Genomic DNA, 20,260 nt, shown 5'->3' with positions numbered 1-20,260 from the left:
AAATTTAAGTGGTACAAAAGCGAAGTGCACAACAGAGGTGCAAAAGTGCCTTTAAAAAGTGTGCTGGTTCTCCACACCACGAGCCCCAGGAATCAAGAACACACACACTCTGCCGTTATAATGCATACTTCCTTCCTGTACTTTTATAATGAAAAATTCTATCTAGTATGGCAATATTGACTCACATGGAAAAGATTTATTCTTCTTAGATCATACTTAATACAGTTTTCTCTCACTTCCAGGCTTAATTTCAGTACTAATAATTCTAACAGAGGAATTTTTAACCTCCTCATTTTAAAAGCCTCTCAAATTAAAAAGTCACTAAATACACTACAATGGTTTGAAATGTAGCTTTCCATCACATATTTTAGTTATGATTTAAGATTTTGCATCTCAAAATCCAGTTCAAGTTTTTGAAATTTCCATAACTAAAAACTTGAGTCTACTTAAAAAATTAAGGAATTATATTAGGAATTTAGTTTTCAGTATTTGTAATCTATACTAGAAGCACTGGTATTCATTAAATGTACATTAGGATGCTTACAAAGTTATAACTTAGAACATTATCATACTTTGTACCCTACCACAGATTTAGACATTAAGCATTTATGTGTAAGAAGTACAGAATTGGTTCTGTAATTTCAACTGTTACGGATTTCTAAATATAAATAATACTTGTTTTTCTTCATGCTGGCTTAAGACATAAATTAAATACAATTAAGTTACATTTAATCACCTCACAAATAAGATGGATAATGATAAGATTTTGCTGGTATGTAACTATTTAAGTCTGAGACATTTCACATTATTGTTTCCAACACTTCTCTAGCCTTACATTAGTTTTAAGGTTATATATACAAATATGTATATTTCCAAGTTAGGGGAAAAAACGAATATAACAAAATTATACTACTTTTTATATACAGTTTTGATTTTATATTCGGTGTTGTATTTAAATCTTACATTTTAAGAGGTTTGTACTGGAGAATCTGCTTACTGAATGATTAAATTAAATGGTGAGTAAATACAATATTCAACCCTAAGAGACAAAAATACAGAAGGGCACAGAGCAGTAGTCTTTTCAATGTGACAGATTTTAAAACTTACTTTCACATGCTTAATCAGAGGAATTGAAACCTAAATTAGGTTATTTTTATATCTACAATTCTTTAAGCTGTTGGAAGTTATTTCTAAAGGCCAACTGCTAAATATTATCAACATGCTGTATTTCAAATCACTAAATACATCTTAACTACCTAGATTCTAAAGACATGGGCCACTTAAAATCACACACGCGCGCGCGTGCCCCTACCACTCTTAGATTGTCAAGCTTTGACAATTATTTTAATTATACAGTAGGCAAATTCAAGCTGATACACATCTTAATGAAAAAATAAGTAGCCAGAAAGAAACCCACTTAAAAACAGATCAAGGAACAACACAGACTTAAATCTTTTATAGTCTTTCTAATAGAAGGGAACCAGTTCCATCTATGCCTTGAGTAACCATATTTTCCAATTAAGAGACTAACATCTTTCCCCATGAGAAATTTCTCATTTACAATGGTATGGTGTTTTAAAATAAGGGCGGAGTAAAGGAGGAATTACACATACATGATTAAATTTCTTGTTTGTTAAATCAAGCTTTATTGATAAAATGGAATTCAGAATATCTTACTAGGAACAGCAGCAGGCCCAGCCAATCATGATAGCAAAAATGTGGCAGTCTCCTACTATATGTAGGAAGCTGCTGCTTATCAATTAGTAATTAAATGTAAGGACTTGTAAAAGAGGTGCAAAGAATCAAGGCATTTTAGCCCCAAGATTGATATTCTTATGAATATATTCTATTACCTGCAATACTCATGGTAACAAGGAGAGAACCTAAAAGACAGTTAAATGAAGGGACCAACTTTATCAACAATTCCAATCCCACTGCCAAGAACATTAAAATAGTTTTCAATTAACTCCCTGGATATTCAGCTTTGTAATAATATTTTGGAATAATTCTCCATAATCAGGTGCACATTTGAGTGTCTAGCTGACACGGCTGCTGCTCTCCCTGTCCCAACCCCAAGTCCAAACAAAACATGACTCGAAAGGGCTATATATCTGTTGCATCACACAATAAGCCAAACTTTTCTTATAACTTCGATAGTGATTTAAAGCAGTTCATAATTAAATATGAGCATTTTGTACAAGGACAATTATACTTTACAAAAAACAAAATCATACAACAAAAATTGCTGGAGTCTGATTTACAACGTATGAATTATGGTTTGAAATCACGTTTACATAAGTCTCAAATTTACAACAACAACAAAAAATCAGTTCTGGGCTAGCTGTTCTACTGCTGAAGTTCTCTGGTGTAATCATTCTCACCCATGTCATATATGCCCTTCTTTAAAGTTGAGGATGGATGTTTAAAAGGTTCAATGAAGTTGAGCTGTACTCTCCTTTGGAGGTGAAGGTAAACTCCATGGCTAGATGAGCAGTTTTACCACATATCATCAGTTGATGTAGAGTCCTTTATAGAAGGAAAGAAAGCAAAACAATGAACTAAATTAAAATTTAAAGATGCATTATTTTCTGGGTAATACAGAAAGATAAGGTTTTGTAATGTTGATCTTTAGGATATAAATGTTTTCTATAGTATATATGTACATGTGTTTATGAAATATCAATATATAATCTGTTCTAAGAATTGTTACAAGGCAAAAGAATTGGACACAACTTAGAGACTCAACAACAACAAGAACCTTTTGGTTTGGTTTTGGAGTAAAATATTTAACATATGATTTTAAGATGAGGTTGACCAAATGTATTTCTAAATCAATAAATTACAAGAATTTTATTTTTATCTTCAATAAACCCAATTTATTTTTAGAATATTATCTTTATAAATTTTTATTGCATAAAAACCTCAAGTAGTAAGAGATTTGAGGATGCTTCATAATGCAGTATATAAAATATTTCAGACCCAGGCCGAAATGATTTTAACTTACCAGTTTTTTGTAATCACAACAGTACAATCGAATTGTAATAGAAAACTTAATTGGAGAATGTTGTTGTTGTTTAGTCGCTCAGTCGTGTCCGACTCTTTTGCAACCCCATCAGGTTCCTCTGTCCATGGGATTTCCCAGGCAAGAATGCTGGAGTGGGTTGCCATTTCCTTCTCCAAGAGATCTTCCCAACCCAGGGATCAAACCTGCATCTCCTGCATTGGCAGGCGGATTCTTTACTGTTGAGCCACCAGGGAAGCCCTAATTAGAAAATACGGCATTCTAAACATCTTTATATAAACAGAATTCTCTACTTTAGTATTTGAATGAAATGTGTAGGGTTCCTGGCAAAGAATGGGTATTAATGGAGATGGGCATTCTGAGGTTCTGTTGTAGCTGCTTACAAAACTCAGAATTAATTCAAGAATCTGAGCAGAGATACTCTCAACTTCAAAAAAATATTCAGTGGGAAAAAACTTCTGAAGTTGATTGCTTGAAGAGGCTTAAAAAAATAATTAAAAGGGACTTTTCCTCCTGTTTTGAGTTAAATGGCCACTCACCATGATTAATGTCCTCAAGCACTAGAACTGTGATGCAGGCAGAGTTCAGAGCAATCAATCAGGGGTGTGTGTAAGAGAATGGGTGCAATAAACAGCTCTGCAAAAACAGGTAGGAAGGATATGCATTTAGAGTGGAAGGGAAGGGAAAGCAGAAGGAGCTAAAATGTTAACTTACGGTGTCATCATTTTTGTACGGATTCAGTCTATTGTAAACGGCTTCAATTACATTCCGCCTAAATTAAGAAAAAAAAAATACAGAAAGTTAATTCTTCAGAGCACAAAACTGCTTAATAACTCATAGCCAAGTGTTTATTAAAACGTCAAGGATAATCATTCACAAATTATTTTACTTCTATTTCTTACTGTCAATAACTGAGCTTTATCTTAAGATATTTGGGCCCCATTGTTAAAGTAGAGGTGAATTTATTCTAAAACATACCATTCTACTAATACAATTAATAGAAGAAAAAAGTCATGGCTTGGAAAAAAAATCAGTCTAATATGGTCTATGTCTATTTGAATTGGCATTTAGTTTTTATAAGTCAAAAACTACGATATGTTTCTTAAGACATAATATTAATATATTCTGGTTAAGAGTTGAATGTTTTGAAGTTGATAGAACTTCAACATCTGTTACGGTAAAATAATTTAGATATTTTACATATAGTTTTCTGCTTTTTATAAAGCCCCTTTAAAAAAAGCTCTATTAAAACTGAAATGTAAAATAGGACATTTCCCTGGCAAGTCTAGTAATTATTTTTGAATAATATTTTATTAAAAATAAGAATCAGTATTGGTACTTCTGAGTTATAGCCTCCCTACTTACAAAACTGACTTGAAGCAATTTTATATTCAATCATTTCACAGAATATCGTATCAGAAGAAACAATTTCCAAGATATAAATGCTTCAAACAGGAAGTTTTACAATTACATGAAATTTTTAAAAACATGGCTACACTCACAGAACAAGTAGAGAAACAAGGAAATTTGTCAATATATCTTTGTACATCAGTAACATGGATATCTGAGGCAAAAATGTCTTTAAGCCTTGAATTGTAAAACTGCGTAAAGTGTCCACTGCAGTTTATAAAGATGTAAGGTTAATATTTAACACAGATTAAGCCCAGTTCTATGAACTGAAGTGCAAAGAGAAAAAAAACAAGAAATGCATCTACCTATCTTCCTTCACACCAAAACCCAACCAACCAGCATCGACAACCAAAAAAACTGGGAAAATCAGAGATACAGAGAAATGGCCCAGGTGGAGGAAGAGACAGATGCTCATCCATGGGGTATTCAGTTATCCAGGGATTAACAAAATCAAATTATAGTAGGAATAATACTGACACCTGGAATTTTATAGTACTATGTAATTTAGTTTAAAATTTTCTTTCACTGTATTATCTCATTTACACTATATGAGATAATCAGGTAATCCAAGCCTCCACTGAAGACAGCCTTCAGTATAATTAGTTACAATGATATTCTGATACCTATTCTAGATAAGCACCATATATCATTAACACTGAAAAACAATGAACCACAAGTTAAACATTCTGAAGTCACTTTAGAAATTATGTAAATACGCATCTGACCTACGGATGCCAAACATTTTCATGTACTGAGACAAATGCTAAGAGTGTTCAGAATGTAACTTACTTGCTTGCCAGTTCACCCCCTGGTGGGAGGCTGGGTATGTTCTCACTCGCTAATGTGCGCATCACATGGACTAAGTCAGGGACGCCTTCCCCCTGCTTCTTTATGATTTCTGGGAATCAGAAGTACTTTTTTTGTAAGTGTTATTCAAATTTAATAATAATAATAAAAAAATGAAACAAAGATAACTTAGGTTTTTAAAGACGGCATATACCACATCTGAGATTTTCTAAACTAGTACAAGAAAAAAAAAATCAAACTGAACTCTGAAAATTGATGACAAAAGGATGTACAAAATGATACAAGAGATACAATTCTTTCCAGATTAACTTCAAAGACCAAATATAAACAAGATAAAAGTGTGAAAAAATTTTGTATTAAAATCAGTATATTACATAATCAGGGATACGTGTGTACAAATGAGGATATTCCTCTTAAGATGCCAGCTAGTTACTTCTGAGATTAACTCCTCTAATTAGACTGGAAATATGTTTCCTGAATTTTGCCCTGAAAATACAGTACACAGATTTTTAAAAAAAAAACAATTTCAAGATCTTAAAAAAGAAAAAAGAAACCCTTTAAGTATGTGGGATTTACTGATGATATACTAACACAAATCGTATTTACATGTTTATATTTACAAAATGATACTTAAGTAGCATGGGCAGAATAGGTCATACACTTGAACACCACACATAGCTTAACTTTGTCTAAAGTATCTTTAAGCAATAAACAGATATATACCATTTCCTGTTGATTATCTGAACAAAGCCTACAGAATGGAAAAAAGTCTAAATTTCATGATAAATTAAAAAAAAAAATTTTTGATAAACCATACAACTGTATTTAAAATTACTAATTTTAAAACATTGTTATTAAGTGGGAGAGTGATATGATCTACAGTATCACCATGCAGATGCATATTGTCATTCATACCACAGAATACCAACCCATTATGCACAGACAACTTAAACAGTGCTCAAATTGTTCACTTTCAGTCCAAGAAGTCTTTACCTGGAGTTTTAGCATATTTATTCTAAACATAAGATCATGCCAAGAGTATTTGTAGTTATATGTTCAATTTTTTGTTTTCCATTATTTACACTAAGAAATTTTCTTTGTCATCATTGGATATCATTCTAGTTCTCAATCTATAAATACCGTTTAAAATAACAATGCATGTAAAGATCTTTCATCCTTTGATCAAGTTTCAAAATATTAATTCATCATTAAAGGCACATATTAAAAGACAGACGCTGCTACCCATACTTCTTTAAATGGCTCAAATTGTCCTTTTTAGGATTAAGGCCAAATTTTACCATCTCTTTTTTAAAACCAGTCTTAAATCTGAACAAAAAGCAAGGATCTCAGATTTGGTTTGCCAAGTTCCTTTATTGTATAATCTTTAACATCTAGTATATTTATTCTACATGATTCTAATGCTGGAAATTTGCTGTACAAAAATAAAGGAATTTGATGTTTACCTAAACTGCACAATTTCACAATCTAAAGCTGTAATACACTTAACATACAGTCTCTGCTAAGCCAGTACAATTATTGGACAGATAACTAGATACAATATAAATGAACACTGATGATAAATTCAACTGATGGTTTCAGGTCTAAAAACATTACCTTGAATCATCTATATATGATGTATTATATACCTCCTTTGTTAAAATATAAAAATTAGGATATTTTAATTGTGAAGAAAATTACAGGAAGACAAAATCTTTAAAAAAATAAGACTTTAAAAACAGTCATATCTCCTATTCCACATGGGACAATACATTTAAACTATCTGAGCATTTAACACTACACTAGCCTTGCTTCTTTCTGCTTTAAAAAATAAAGAAAAAGCAATTTTAAGAAATATTCCTTTAACTGCTCTTGGACTATACATTTCAATTAGTATTGTAAAAAGACTGAATGCTTTTATTAAAGAATGAATGTATGTGTATAGAAGATCTACGTTTCACATGCTCATATATGCTGCTCCTCCCCACTTCCCTCTGCCAAGTCTGAGAAATTCTATCAGTTATCTCCAAATTAGCAACTTTAAAGCTTGTGCAGTCAGTAGCAAATAAACATATATAAACGACACAGGTATCCTCTTAAATTGGCTTAGAAGGACCACAGCCTTAAGTGGTATGGTTTAAATTATGAGCTCCATCTTTTTACAACCCTAGAGAGTCAAGTATTTCGTAGATCATAGGAGGAGAGCTAAAAAGCCTTTGCCCTTTTCTGTGGTGTGGACAGAGAAGCCAAAAGTATTCAATGCAAATAAAATGAGGTTTAGTAGGTCACAGCAATTTAGTGAAGGCATGTATTTAAAGAAAGAAAAAAAGAAAGTTATTCAGTGCCTGTTTTAAAAGCTGACTGCAGTATTTATTACACCTTAAGACACATAATTTTTACAATGCAAATAGCTACATTCTTTCTATGTTTTTAAATATAGTAGTGATTTTAATTAATGTAATATTTAGATGCAGTCTCATCAAATCTACCTTGGTAAAGAATATTGTATTTCTGACATAATAATCTCCAATTGAACAGTACAAGTATAACAAAACTTCAACATACCCAAAATATTGAGTATTAATGTAAAGTTTGTTCAGGTGGCAATTCTTGTTTGATAATAGGCAATATAAAACTTAATATTATAACATAAAATTACCTATCTAAAGCAATTATTTATAATTGCATCAAAAACTTAAGAGTGCACACCAAATAGAAAAAGTAGCAATTCATTTTTAAAATTTGACTCCATTTCTTAGTAAATAAAACTAAAGTAGGTATTTCTTTAAATCAATAAGAAAACATGTATACTCAAGTTAAAGTGCCAATAAATTAAATATCAACATATTCCAATATATATTCCTCTTCAGGTTTTGTATTTTTCCAAGAACAAGCAGTGTGAACCAATGTGCTATAACTTGGTAGCATTCTCAATATTTTCTTACTGTATTATATATAAATAACTTATATTGAAATGAACTATTTAAAACAAAGAATTTCCAAGACCCTTGGTAATAGTGAGGAAACAAACTCACTGAATAGTATGCTCAGTAAGTGAAATGCTAACTACTACATATATACTATTAATAGATATATCACTATCAAGTAGGGGAGAGAAGTAAAAAACAAAATAGCAACTCTAAGACAGTACTGAAAATCAAAACCAATCACCATTCTAACACCAGACTAATTATAACTGGTATCAAACAGTAAAAAGAGAGAAAACAAAATTAAAGTGCATATTAATTTTAATAATGCAGGCACAACAGGATTTATGTATATAGTATATCAATGTTTACATGGTATTAAAGGTCTTTAATAGTGTATCAATGTTTATATGCTATTAAAGGTCTTTAACGTGCAAAGTAATAACATTAGAAGCCAAAAAAAAATGCATCTTAACACTATTATAGGCATGTCAAGTTTTTCCTGCTTAAAGAAACTGCATAATCTACATACTTATTGCATATATGCAATAAACTGTAATTCTCTGGGGAGACTTAATATTTATACCAAATAGCAGCTGCATCAGTAATTATTTTAACATTTTTCAAATATTTAAAGGCATCACACTTGAGAGTTACAAATGCCTTTCTAATTGTCTCAAAGTAATCTGCAGAAATATGATAAATACACTTCCGTAATTTCCAACTTAATTCCTTGATTTTATTCAGCATTTACATTTCTTCCAGGTAGAAACCTAGTATGTCTTCTATTCAGGTTTATGTTGTCTACGTGAAGCAGTTTATGGCTTAGGCAAGAAGCTTTGAAATAGTTTAAAATAAATTTTTAAAAGCTGTGGCACATGAAAGGTATTAATAACCAGGCTATGATCTTCAAGTTCTTATTTTAAAAGTCCCAAAGATGTTAAATTCATAAACACAGCTTTACACAAAAGATGGCATTCAAATTATCACCATCATAAATAATCTATTTATAATAAACCATAAATCAGACTTTCCTGGCATAAAATTATTCATGCCAGTGAATTAATCAAGAATTTGAAAGCATACACTTTACCAGGTATCCTGAACAGAATGTACTGGGCCATATTTGTTATTTCTAATATAACTGTAATAGGACAGTAACAAATACCTCAACAGCTACTACAGAAACGCCCTTTCCCACTTCTGTACACTCAACAGATGTGTAGGTAAAGATCTAAAAGTCAACATGTTATAAAAGTTTGATTATGCCGAGGTTTTTCTTTAATAAAGCTACTTATTTTTTGTTAAATGATCCACCTTCTACTCTGCTTTCCAGGTATTTGTCCAACTCTGCCTCCTTCTTCACTGCTTCTGGAGATACTTTGGGTGCATTTGGAAAACAGATCAGTATCACACTCATGTTGTCTCGACTTCCCTGGGAAGAAAAAAGTTTGAGAAAACATTTTGTTTCCTTTTTGCTCTTCAAAGCCTCCAGAACCTTTACAGCCATGTCAATTATAATTAATTTGTTCTAGTGAAAATATATACTGTTTATAAGAAGAGAAAAATATATATGCACATGTGGAAGGGCACCCCCGAAATACACATATAGTACCTATGGTATATAGAATAACCAACATTCCAAAAGACAGGAAAGAAACACTACAGATTAAACTCTACTGCAACAATAATTTTCTAAAGTTCTATGGAATAAATATTTCTGAACATCTACTGGCGGCCTACTTAACATGAAGTGATACCTAACACAAATACACATACACACATACATTGAATTCAACAAGGCAGAAAATTCTAGTGATATTCTTTACAACATGATTTCATCTGTAGTTACACACATACCGGACAAATTTACATTTAAAAAAAATTGTGCGACTAATTGATTTGCTTCATAATAAGTAGAAATATGGAATTAGAAATAAAAGTACATATATAAAATTTATAAACCAACTTTTAACTTTCATAATTTAAAAAAAAAGGCTTAACTTTTAGGAAGTACATTCATTTAAAGACACCTACATATCAAAATACTATAATTACAATACTTGAATCAATTTTGGCCTCCCCACAAATCAGACTTCCTTTTCCTATTATTAATAATAACTGGGAGTTACCTTCTATAGAGCATAATGCAGAACAGATAAAGTGGAATCTGAGTCATAATCTACTAATATCTGAATCTGATAAGTCTCTTAAAACAGCTTTTAATTTAGTTAACAAAGTATTTAATTCTCAAGTGCTAAAGGATAAACAAATGAATGCTACTTTGTCCCTTTTTTATACTAAAAGGGACAAGGAACATAAGCATCATTGTTTTGTTCCTCCTAAATTCAGAAATTAATAGTGTGCACTATCAAGTTGTTGTTCTATTCATTTTTTTAACATATTTGTTAGATGTTACATAAACTTGATTTGTGTTGGATGTTATACAAACCTGATTTTTAATTACGATTTTAAGTATAGCTGGCAGTTGTGTGTATAAAACTATAAACAGTATTATGTTGACTTACTAGTTCTGAGTTTTAAAAGAAAATCAAATATATAGCCTCCAAAGTTTTATAAAATCAGCATTTTTTAAACAAGCTAAAAGAAAACCCACAAAGAATTAGTAAGCATTACTGACCAAACACAACAGTGTGGTAGAAAGAACACCGCACCCAAGTCAAGGGCTTGGGTTCTAGTCTTAGTGCTGCAACTAAAGCAGTAAATTGTGTAACATTTTTAACTTCTCTTAAACAGGGAGCAGCATGTATCAACTACACAGTTTGCTAAACTAGGTACTTTATATGTATACATTAGCTCATTAATTTCATTCCCCAGTCTTATGAGTTAGATACTATTTTCTCCATTCAAATAGCTGAGAGAGGCTGAACAATTTGTTCAAGACTGTACAGTACAAAAGTAACAGAGGTAAGATTTGATTCCATGTCTGACTCTTAAGTCCACAGAACCTTCTGTTGCTCATCTACACAGTCCCATTTGATTATCCAGACAACCCCATAAGACAGGATAATAATATCTCTCTCTTGAACAATTAAAGAAACAGATTTTCCAGACAGTTTAAAGAGCTTACCTGAAGTCATACACAGTCTCACACCAAGTTCTTCTGACTCCATGTCCAAGGCTATTTCTATTACATAACACCAAATCATCACTAAATCCTCTCTGTTGGTGCTACAGATTCATTAGACCAGTCTCAAAGTATTTCCATAAATATACTGAGATAGCACATGGTAAATATAAAATATTAAAATTCTAAAATGCCATTCATTTATAGACAATGAGGCTTAACTCTCCCCATTTCCCTTTTGAAAACATTCACTCTGATATAGTCTTTTTACCTTTGGATAATTTTGGATTATCCAACCTTATGGATAATATTCCACAGTATCAGAAAACTCAAGTAATTATGGTTACTAAAAGACTAAACATCCAGATTATAATTCTTGCATTTATGGTAACTAGATAATTTATTTCTAAGAAGTATTCCTATATTATTTTCATAATTGATGAAAAGTATCCTGCAACTGTACCAAAAACTTATTTCCGAGCTATAGGTTTTAAGATGATTTTATACTAGAGTAGTAATTAAGATGACATAAAATCATTTCATCTTAAAAAAAAAAAAAGTCTAGCTACCTTATACAAACAGGTGTCGACTACTTCATTGCAAACTTTCTCAAGGTCATCAGTGACTTCAAGTCTGGATCTTACAAAATCACAGAGCTCTTCATTTCCCATGACATCCCAAATACCATCACATGCAAGAATAATGAATTGATCATCTTCTTCAGATCTTTCAATATCATGGACTTCAGGCTCTGGTGAAACAAGCTGCTCTGTAGGACCTTTTCCATGGACACATTTGTAATCAAAGTCCCCAAGGGCCCTCGACACAGCCAAAGAGCCATTCACACGCTGAATCATTACAGAACCACCTGCATTCTGAATTCGTTCTTTTTCCAGCGGATTACTTGGTTTGTGATCTTGTGTGAAGAAGTAAACTTTCCTGTTCCTACAAAGTAAACCTCTTGAGTCTCCACAGTTAATGAAATACGTATGTTGAGGAGAAATTAAGACACCCACAGCTGTTGACCCACTTCTATCAGCACCATGTTTCTTCTCTGACATAACTCTCATGTGTTCATCAATCTCCAGGAAACCTGTTCGGATTCCATTCTTTACATTTTCCACAGAAGGTGCTCCTGCAGACCCTTTAAAATCCTGATTATTGGTGATGTGATCTAACAAATGCTCACAGCAGTATTTGGCAACCTGAGAACCAGCATGCCCATCATACACAGCAAAGAATGACCATGTTTCAAGTCCACTTGGCAAACCGATCACAGCAGTATGTGCATCCTCCATTTCAACTCGCCAGCCTTGCATGCTGCTTAGCCCATATCGCAACCCATTACCCTGCCCCTGGGCATTATGTTTTTCCATCTTTGGTTTGTCTAAAAATGCTCCCATTATGTCTTGATTCTCTAGGTCTGCAAAGGAAGAGAAACAAAAAAAGTTAGTAACTATCTTATAAACAAGCTATCAATACATATCCAACAACCTTTTTTTAAAAGTGAAGGAAATACAAAGAAAGCTTAAATATCTTAGTTGAATAATCAGGATTTTCCAAAGTTTGGTTCCAAATATCTAGTTTTATTCCTACTATATGAACCCTATGAAAAAGTAAAAAAAAACAAAAACAAAAAAAACTACTCAGAATGATCCAAATTTGCATGCTCCTTCCCTTAAGCCTTTCCTCATGTCAGTGCCCTTAACTGAGATCTCCCGCCTTTCCTCCTTCCTTAGAGAAGTAAGTATACCCGTCCTTTAAATTCTAGCTCAAATTTCTATGTTTTCCATAGGTTTTTCAGTCTTTGATAAGCCAATAAGTTATTAAATTACTGTAAGTGGTTCAGCCTCAATTTCCAAGCTGTGAAGCAATTATACACACATATAACAAAATTCATCTACTGTAACCTAACCTAGTGGTAATAACACATATCATTATTATAGCACTTTATAATCACTCGGTATAAACAATAAACGAGACCAAAAGGTCTAGGACAGCATTGTGGACAAGTCTGAAAGTTTGGCTAATCTTTCCCAATAATCAAAAGCTAAAACCCTTGGTTTGGAATGGGCTTACAAGGCAGGAAGACAGTGTTCAGGATTTAGGTTGGCCTCTACTTGAGTAATAGCCTAGGAATGTGGAGACTTGGGGTCCAAGTCATCAAATGAGTCACAAGTGAATGCAATCTGAAAGAAGGACAGAATGAGATTTAATGAAGGTGAAGAGAGATGGGTAGGAGTGGGGAAAGTACCTAGGTAAATTACGATGAACTTAGGAAATTGGGAATTTGTGATGCTATGATGCTAAGCTCTGAAAAGAAGCTGGGAAGAGAAAGAGGAAGAAGAAAAACAACCCAGAAAGGAAAATTTCCCGGCAACCTCTCCCTCCTCCTTTATCCTACTAAGGCCAAACTAATACACAGCAGAGAAGTCTGGCTGATTGGTATGATAAAATGATCTCCTGCCTACTTGTCTACCTCCTGTTACAGTTCCACTAATAGAAGTTAAATAATGAAAACTAGCCATTATTCCTTTCTTAAAGTGGTATTCATCAAATCGATACATAATATGGCAAGGGTGAGTGTTTTGATTGGACAAAAGATACAATAGTAATGACATCTTAATAGCAGACAATGTGTAAGATGAACTCTAAATCATTCTAAGTTTTGTAAGCGTTACTTCAATTTATTCTCAACAAAACTCTGAGGTAGGTTATAATATTATGTTCAATTTATATTAGGTTGATGAAAAAGTAATTGTGGTTTCAAACCTTGAATTTTAAATCATTGTAACCAGGCTCAAACACATCTTTATTAATCAAGATAGGAACCATTACAATCAACACATTTTTGCCAACAAGAAATAAGTTTGTTTATTCCTGTAGTGCAAAAATCCATGCTTGGGGGCTTCCCTGGTGGCTCAGTGGTAAAGAATCTGCCTGCCAATGCAGGAGACATGGGTTCAATCCCTGATCCGGTAAGATTCCACATGCCTCAGAGCAACTAAGCCCATGCACCACAAGTACTGAGCTTGTGCTCTAGAGCCCAGGAGCTGCAACTACTGAAACCTGTGCGTCCTAGAGCCTGTGCTCCACAACAAGAGAAGCCACCACAATGAGAAGCCCCCTCATTGCAACTAGAAAGTAGCCCTTGCTCTCCACAACTAGAGAAAAGCCCACACATCAATGAAGACGCAGCACAGTCAAAACCAAATAAATAAAAAATAATAAAAAATCCATGCTTGGGAATTCAATCAACTCTTGGAAAGCATTTTCTGCCTCCTGCTGATTGTGGAAACTATTTTCCCTGCAAAAAGTTGTCAAGATGCTTGAAGAAGTGGTAGTTGGTTGGTGAGAGGTCAAGTGAATGTGGCAGATGAGGCCCGATTTATTCAACCTCTGAAGTATTGGTTGTGTGACGTGCAGTCAGGCATTATGGAGAAGAATTGGGCCCTTTCTGTTGACCAATGCCAGCCAGCTGCAGGCATTGCAGTTTTCGGAGCATCTCATAGATCTGCTGAGCATACGTCTCAGATGTACTGGTTTTACCAGGATTCAGAAAGCTGTAGTGGATCAGATGGGCAACAGACCACCAAACAGTGACCACGACCTTTTTTTGGTGCAAGTTTGGCTTTGGGAAGTGCTTTGGAGCATCTTCTTGGTCCAACCACTGAGCTGGTCATCACTGGTTGTCATATAAAATCCACTTTTCATTGTATGTCACAATCCAATGGAGAAATGGTTCACTGTTGTTGCGTAGAGTAAGAGAAGACAACACTTCAAAATGATGATTTTTTTTGGTTTTCAGTCAGCTCATGAGGTACCCACTTATTGAGCTTTTTTACTGTTCCAATTTGCTTCAAATGCTGAATGACTATAGAATGGTTAATGCTGAGTTCTTGAGCAACTTCCATGTGTTGTAAGAGGATCAGCTTTGACAATGGCTCTCAATTGGTCACTGTCAACTTCCAGTGGCTGGCCACTACCATCCTCGTCTTTAAGGTTCTCATCTCCTTTGCAAAACTTCTTGAACCACCACTGTACTTTTTGTCAGCAGCTCCTGAACCAAATGAGTTGTTGTAAGCTGTCTCCACTGTTTTATGACCCATTTGAACTCAAATAAAAAAATTGCCTGAATTTGCTTTTTGTCTAACATCATTTCTATAGTCCAAAATAAACAGCAAGTAATATGTCATTAGCAAAAAACAAAGTGAGAAATGTGCATTAAAATGATGTGTAACATAACTACATTTATTTAAGAATGTATTCCAATGTCCAATGGCAAAGTTCAACAATGCAAAATTGCAGTTACTTCTGCACCAACCTAGTAGATGAACTCTATTGAGACTAAAAAACTTGGCGAATGTCACTCTCATCAGAAAAATTTAGGGGAATTAGGACTCAAATTCAAGCCTGCCTCACTCTAAAGCACCATTTATACTTAAGACACTTGATATCACTAATTTAGCATTCTTTCTTCATCTGTACAGTGGGCATATTAACACTTACCTCTGAATATTGCTGCAGAAGTTTAAATGAGGTAATGGCTACCAAGTAGTTACATTGAGTATAGCAAAAATGAGGAACTCTGCAAATGGAAACTGTTTAATTATTACTACATTCTCACATACACAGCCAATCTAGATTCTGTTATTACCTAATAGGGACCTTACACTTTAATAGAAAAGTCCAGTAGTTATTTTACAAATATACACATGAAACTACCAAACAAATAATCCTTTGAAGCTTTTGAAAAAATATGTAAAAATGTAACAAACCAAATCGATCATATGATAAAATTTTAGGTCTGGCTCTACTGCAAATGCAAAAATAGTCAAATTATTATTATTATCATTAATAATTAATATTAACAAATTAATAATTTTGTGTCTGGAGTTTCACATACTGAAAAAAAGCCATTGAGAAATTTTACCTCCTTGAATTTTGAATAATTTGCAGAAGCCTGGTGAAGCAGTTATATAAAAATAATACTTATCAGAAATTATATATAAGTAAGTAACTTCATAACTGTCATAGTACTTTGTATTGAAATGTTCAGATTGGCTAATAATGCTAGTGTTGTGATGCAGCCTAGCATGTGCTCAGAGCTGACTATATGAAATTAGTAGGCTAAAATGTAGGCTTTAAAAAGACAACATAAAAGGCAGACAGGCATGGAAGATAGTCACCAAAGAAAGCAGAAACTTCTTTTAGTGTCATTTTTTCCTCTATATAATTTGTTTTCTAAATTTCTAAACTACCAAAGGTAAATGACCAAAAAAAGAGGAGAGAAGAGGTAAAGAAGAAGAGAAAATAAAGGAAGAAAAGCAAGAAATCTCAACTTTTATTTTTGGGACTAACAGCAAACAATAGTGCACTAATTGTAGTTTCTGGCAATGCCAATCTCAAATACTCAAGCTAAATAAAATATATTAATAAGCAAATAACAATAAGAAGATATATTTTTAAAGATTCAGAAGTTAAAGGTGGGAATGGGCAAGGGGGTAGGTGGCAAACTCAGTATCCATTAGCTCCAACTAGAAAACACCCATCAATTTATGAGATAACACTGAATGAGTAAAACAATTGCAGGCTGTCAACCAAAGCAAAAAGAAACAAGCCACTCTGAAAGTAGGTTCATGGAAATAAAAAACAATTACTGAACTAAAATTTTCAATAGAGACAATGAACAGCTAGATACCACAGTTAAAACAATAAACAGAAAACCAATAAATGAGATCACTTCAAGGAATTCTTTTAGAACTCAGAAGTTCTTTCCTCATCTTGATTCCAAACATACAAACCCACCCACATATGTGTCCATCCTACCTTCAGACCTTTCTCTTATGTTAAAGTACTCCATTCTCTCACTTAAGTTAAATCCTTCTATTATAGTTTTGGAGACTAGGCTTCAAAGAAATTTTATACAACTTATATGTCTTCCCAGGAACCCAACATTATTATTCTCTTTGACTCCTTTTATTCCTTTATATTCAACCTCTCCCTTTCTACTGCAGTACAACTTCTAAAGACACTCAAATGTTACCCATTAAAAGTAAGTATTTAGGTGACTCACTCCCTTTAGCTACCTCCTGCTTCTTTCTCTACAGCTGAAACTCTTTTTTAAAAGTGTTGACGCTCCAAACTGTTGTCTGGCCATTCCATCAAAACAAGTTCCTCCAAACTTAATCCAATGGATATCTGGCTGGCTGCTCACAGCATCAATCAACACAATACTCCCTCTTCAAACACTGTTACCACTGGCTTTTCAAGATGCTACACACTCTGAGCTTTCCTAGCTTTTCCATCCATGTCTCTTTTGCAGGCGCATCTTCATCTCTCAAGCCATTAAATATAAGCATTCAAGGCTTAGATCTAGGTTCTCGTCTTACTCTATGCTGCTCCCGAGGTACCTTTATGCATCTTTTTTGTTTTTTTCTTTCACAGCTTTTGGCAGTAAATGTCACCATCATGCATCAAAATGAATAGAAACCAAGGACATACCTTTGACATCTCTTTCTACTTCATCTCCCATCAGTCCATCATCAAGTTCCATGGACTGAACTACTTATATTATTTTAAATATATTTTAGATATATTGTTCACATATATTTTCAAATCTGTCCAGTTTTTCCTCTAACACTGTAGTCTTCAAGCTACCATTATCTCTCAATGCATTATTCTACAAGGTAGTGTGTGCTCAGTTGTGTCTCTTTGTGACCCCATGGACTGTGGCCCACTAAGCTCCACTGTCCATGGAATTTTCCAGGCAAGAATACTGCAGTGGGTTGCCATTTCCTTCTCCAGGGGATCTTCCAAACTCAGGGATTGAACCTGCGTCTTCTGCATTGCAGGCAGATTCTTTACCATCTGAGCCACCACAAAAGTCCAACATAGTGTTATAGGTCAACTGTATTTTAGGAATACCATTTAAATAAATTGTATTCCTAAAATACAAAAATAAAATAAGACAAAATACCCCAAAACAAAAATAAAATAAGACAAAATATCCCAAAACCAAAAAACAAGCTCATTAAAAAAAGAGATCATATTTGTGGTTACTAGGAGTGGTAAGAAAGGGAATTGGGTGAAGGCAGTCGAACAATACAATCTTAACAGTTACAAGATAAATAAGTACTAGGGATGTAAGGTACAACATGATTAATATAATGAATGCTGCTGTGTGTTTCATGCATATATACATAGATATGTTGTTAAGATAGTAAATCCTAAAAGTTCTCGTCACAAAAGAGATTTTTTTTTCTTTTTTGACTCTAGCAAGGAGATACAACCAATCCATCCTAAAGGAAATCAGTCCCGAATATTCATTGGAAGGACCAATGCTGAAGCTGAAACTCCAAAACTTTGGCCACCTGATGCAAAGAACTGACTCATCTGACAAGACCCTGATAGTGGGAAAGATTGAAGGTGGGAGGAGGGGACGACAGAGGGTGAGATGGTTGGATGGCATCACCAACTCAATGGACATGAGTTTGAGTAAACTCCGGGAGTTGTGATGGACAGGGAGGCCTGGCGTGCTGCAGTCCATGGGGTCGCAAAGAGTCAGACATGACTGAGCGACTGAACTCAACTGAACCAAGATGACAGATGTTCAGCTAAACATGATCACTGTGGTAATCATTTCATGATGTATGTAGGTCAAATCATTATGCTGTACACCTTAAACTTACACAGTACTGTATGTCAGTTATGTATGAATAAGAGTGGAAGAAACAGATAATACAAGTTTCACCATATCATTCTGTGTTAAAAGTTATTCAATGACTATCCTCTCTTTAGAGGGGATAATGAACTGCTTACTATGGCTCACATGAAATCCCTGAGTGGTCAGGAGATCATCAACCTTTTCCAGACTTACCTTGCTTCATAATGCTCCCCACTCCATAACCACTCTACCACAACAACATTCTCTACTCCAACGATATGGCTTTCTTAAAGTACCTGGCCCTTTTCACATTCCTTCCTCCAAAATAACATAAACAAATGCCACTGCCTCCACTTAAAAAGCCAATCCTTCCCTCTTATTCATTTTTAGATTTTAACTCAAGTATTAGGTCTTCAGGAGAGACTCCTTCGAATACCCTGGATCAGTTCCTTCAGCATGGAGTACACAGCAGACCTTTAATAAACACAATAAAAGAACTCAAAAGAAAAAAAGCAGATGCAAATAATAAAAGTTTGCTAATAGAGTACAGCCAGGGAGTAAATATAAATATAAAAAGTAAGACTTTCTGATGGAAAAAAAAAGAGGCTATCTACTGTTTTGTTGTATTAAAGTCAAATAATATGGTATCATTTGTTCCTTTTTCTTTTTGGTCCTCAGGATGAGGTGTGTAGGAGGGTGTTAGGAAAAGCTATAAAGCTTTTGTTTTTCAATATATAATCCAATAAATGCTTGAGTTTTAATGTTTCAAGTGTGGTTGAATATAATATATAGTTCTGGTTTAAGCATATAATACTTTTGATAAGTTTTCTGTCATTATCTGGCATAAAAATATTTATAGCACGTAAGTATGTGTAAATTATCATTTTAGACAACACTTTCACCAATTAAAAAAAGATGCTCATCCTCTTTATTGTTTTATTCCTTATGCTTGCCTTTGTCTGATATTAAAATTTCAACCTTTGACTTCTTGTTTTATTTGCTTAGTATATTTTGCCTACCACAAAGCTCTATATACTGGGACATCTCCAGTGAGTTTCTTGTTTTGATTAATCTCCTGATAGCATTAACCTGTCTTTAAACAGATTTTATAGGAATGGTACATGTGTAATATCCCTTTTTAGTGCTGGTATATTTGATAATATCTCTCAATTATCTTCATAATAAATGCCAACTTTGTAGGATCTAGATTTCTTTATCCTTAGCATTTACACGTATTACTTCATTATTGCCTATCATCTGACATTGCAAAGAAGTTTGAGGCCAGCTGCATTTATTTTTGTTTTGGCATGCTTTGTCTAAATTTTCATTTTTTCTTTTTTAAA

At 33.6% G+C, this 20,260-nt stretch overlaps 1 protein-coding gene across 12 annotated transcripts in view; it reads right to left on the bottom strand.

The window, feature by feature from the left end:
- PPM1A (protein phosphatase, Mg2+/Mn2+ dependent 1A) overlaps positions 1-20,260 on the bottom strand; it is a 102,367-nt gene that overhangs the window by 57,393 nt on the left and 24,714 nt on the right. For 5 of the 12 annotated variants that reach the window (XR_014059383.1, XR_014059381.1, XR_014059380.1 and 2 more), the window contains exons 2-6: positions 11,821-12,674; positions 9,481-9,598; positions 5,222-5,330; positions 3,737-3,794; positions 2,382-2,526 (exon numbers count right to left, since the gene is read on the bottom strand). Coding sequence is in view for 3 of the 12 variants with exons in the window: in XM_081509793.1 (XP_081365919.1) it covers positions 2,497-2,526; positions 3,737-3,794; positions 5,222-5,330; positions 9,481-9,598; positions 11,821-12,674 (1,169 nt within the window). In the remaining 9 variants the exon portion in view is untranslated. Of the gene's footprint in view, positions 1-1,622; positions 2,527-3,004; positions 3,263-3,561; positions 3,795-5,221; positions 5,331-9,480; positions 9,599-11,820; positions 12,675-20,260 lie in introns of those variants that run through there. The other 7 variants (XR_014059387.1, XR_014059386.1, XR_014059388.1 and 4 more) reach the window with 4 other exon arrangements.

Source organism: Giraffa tippelskirchi, chromosome 7, assembly GCF_054371585.1.
Source record: "Giraffa tippelskirchi isolate mGirTip1 chromosome 7, T2T-mGirTip1v1.2.pri, whole genome shotgun sequence".
Taxonomy (NCBI): domain Eukaryota; kingdom Metazoa; phylum Chordata; class Mammalia; order Artiodactyla; family Giraffidae; genus Giraffa; species Giraffa tippelskirchi.
This window is presented reverse-complemented; position numbering and strand designations above follow the sequence as displayed.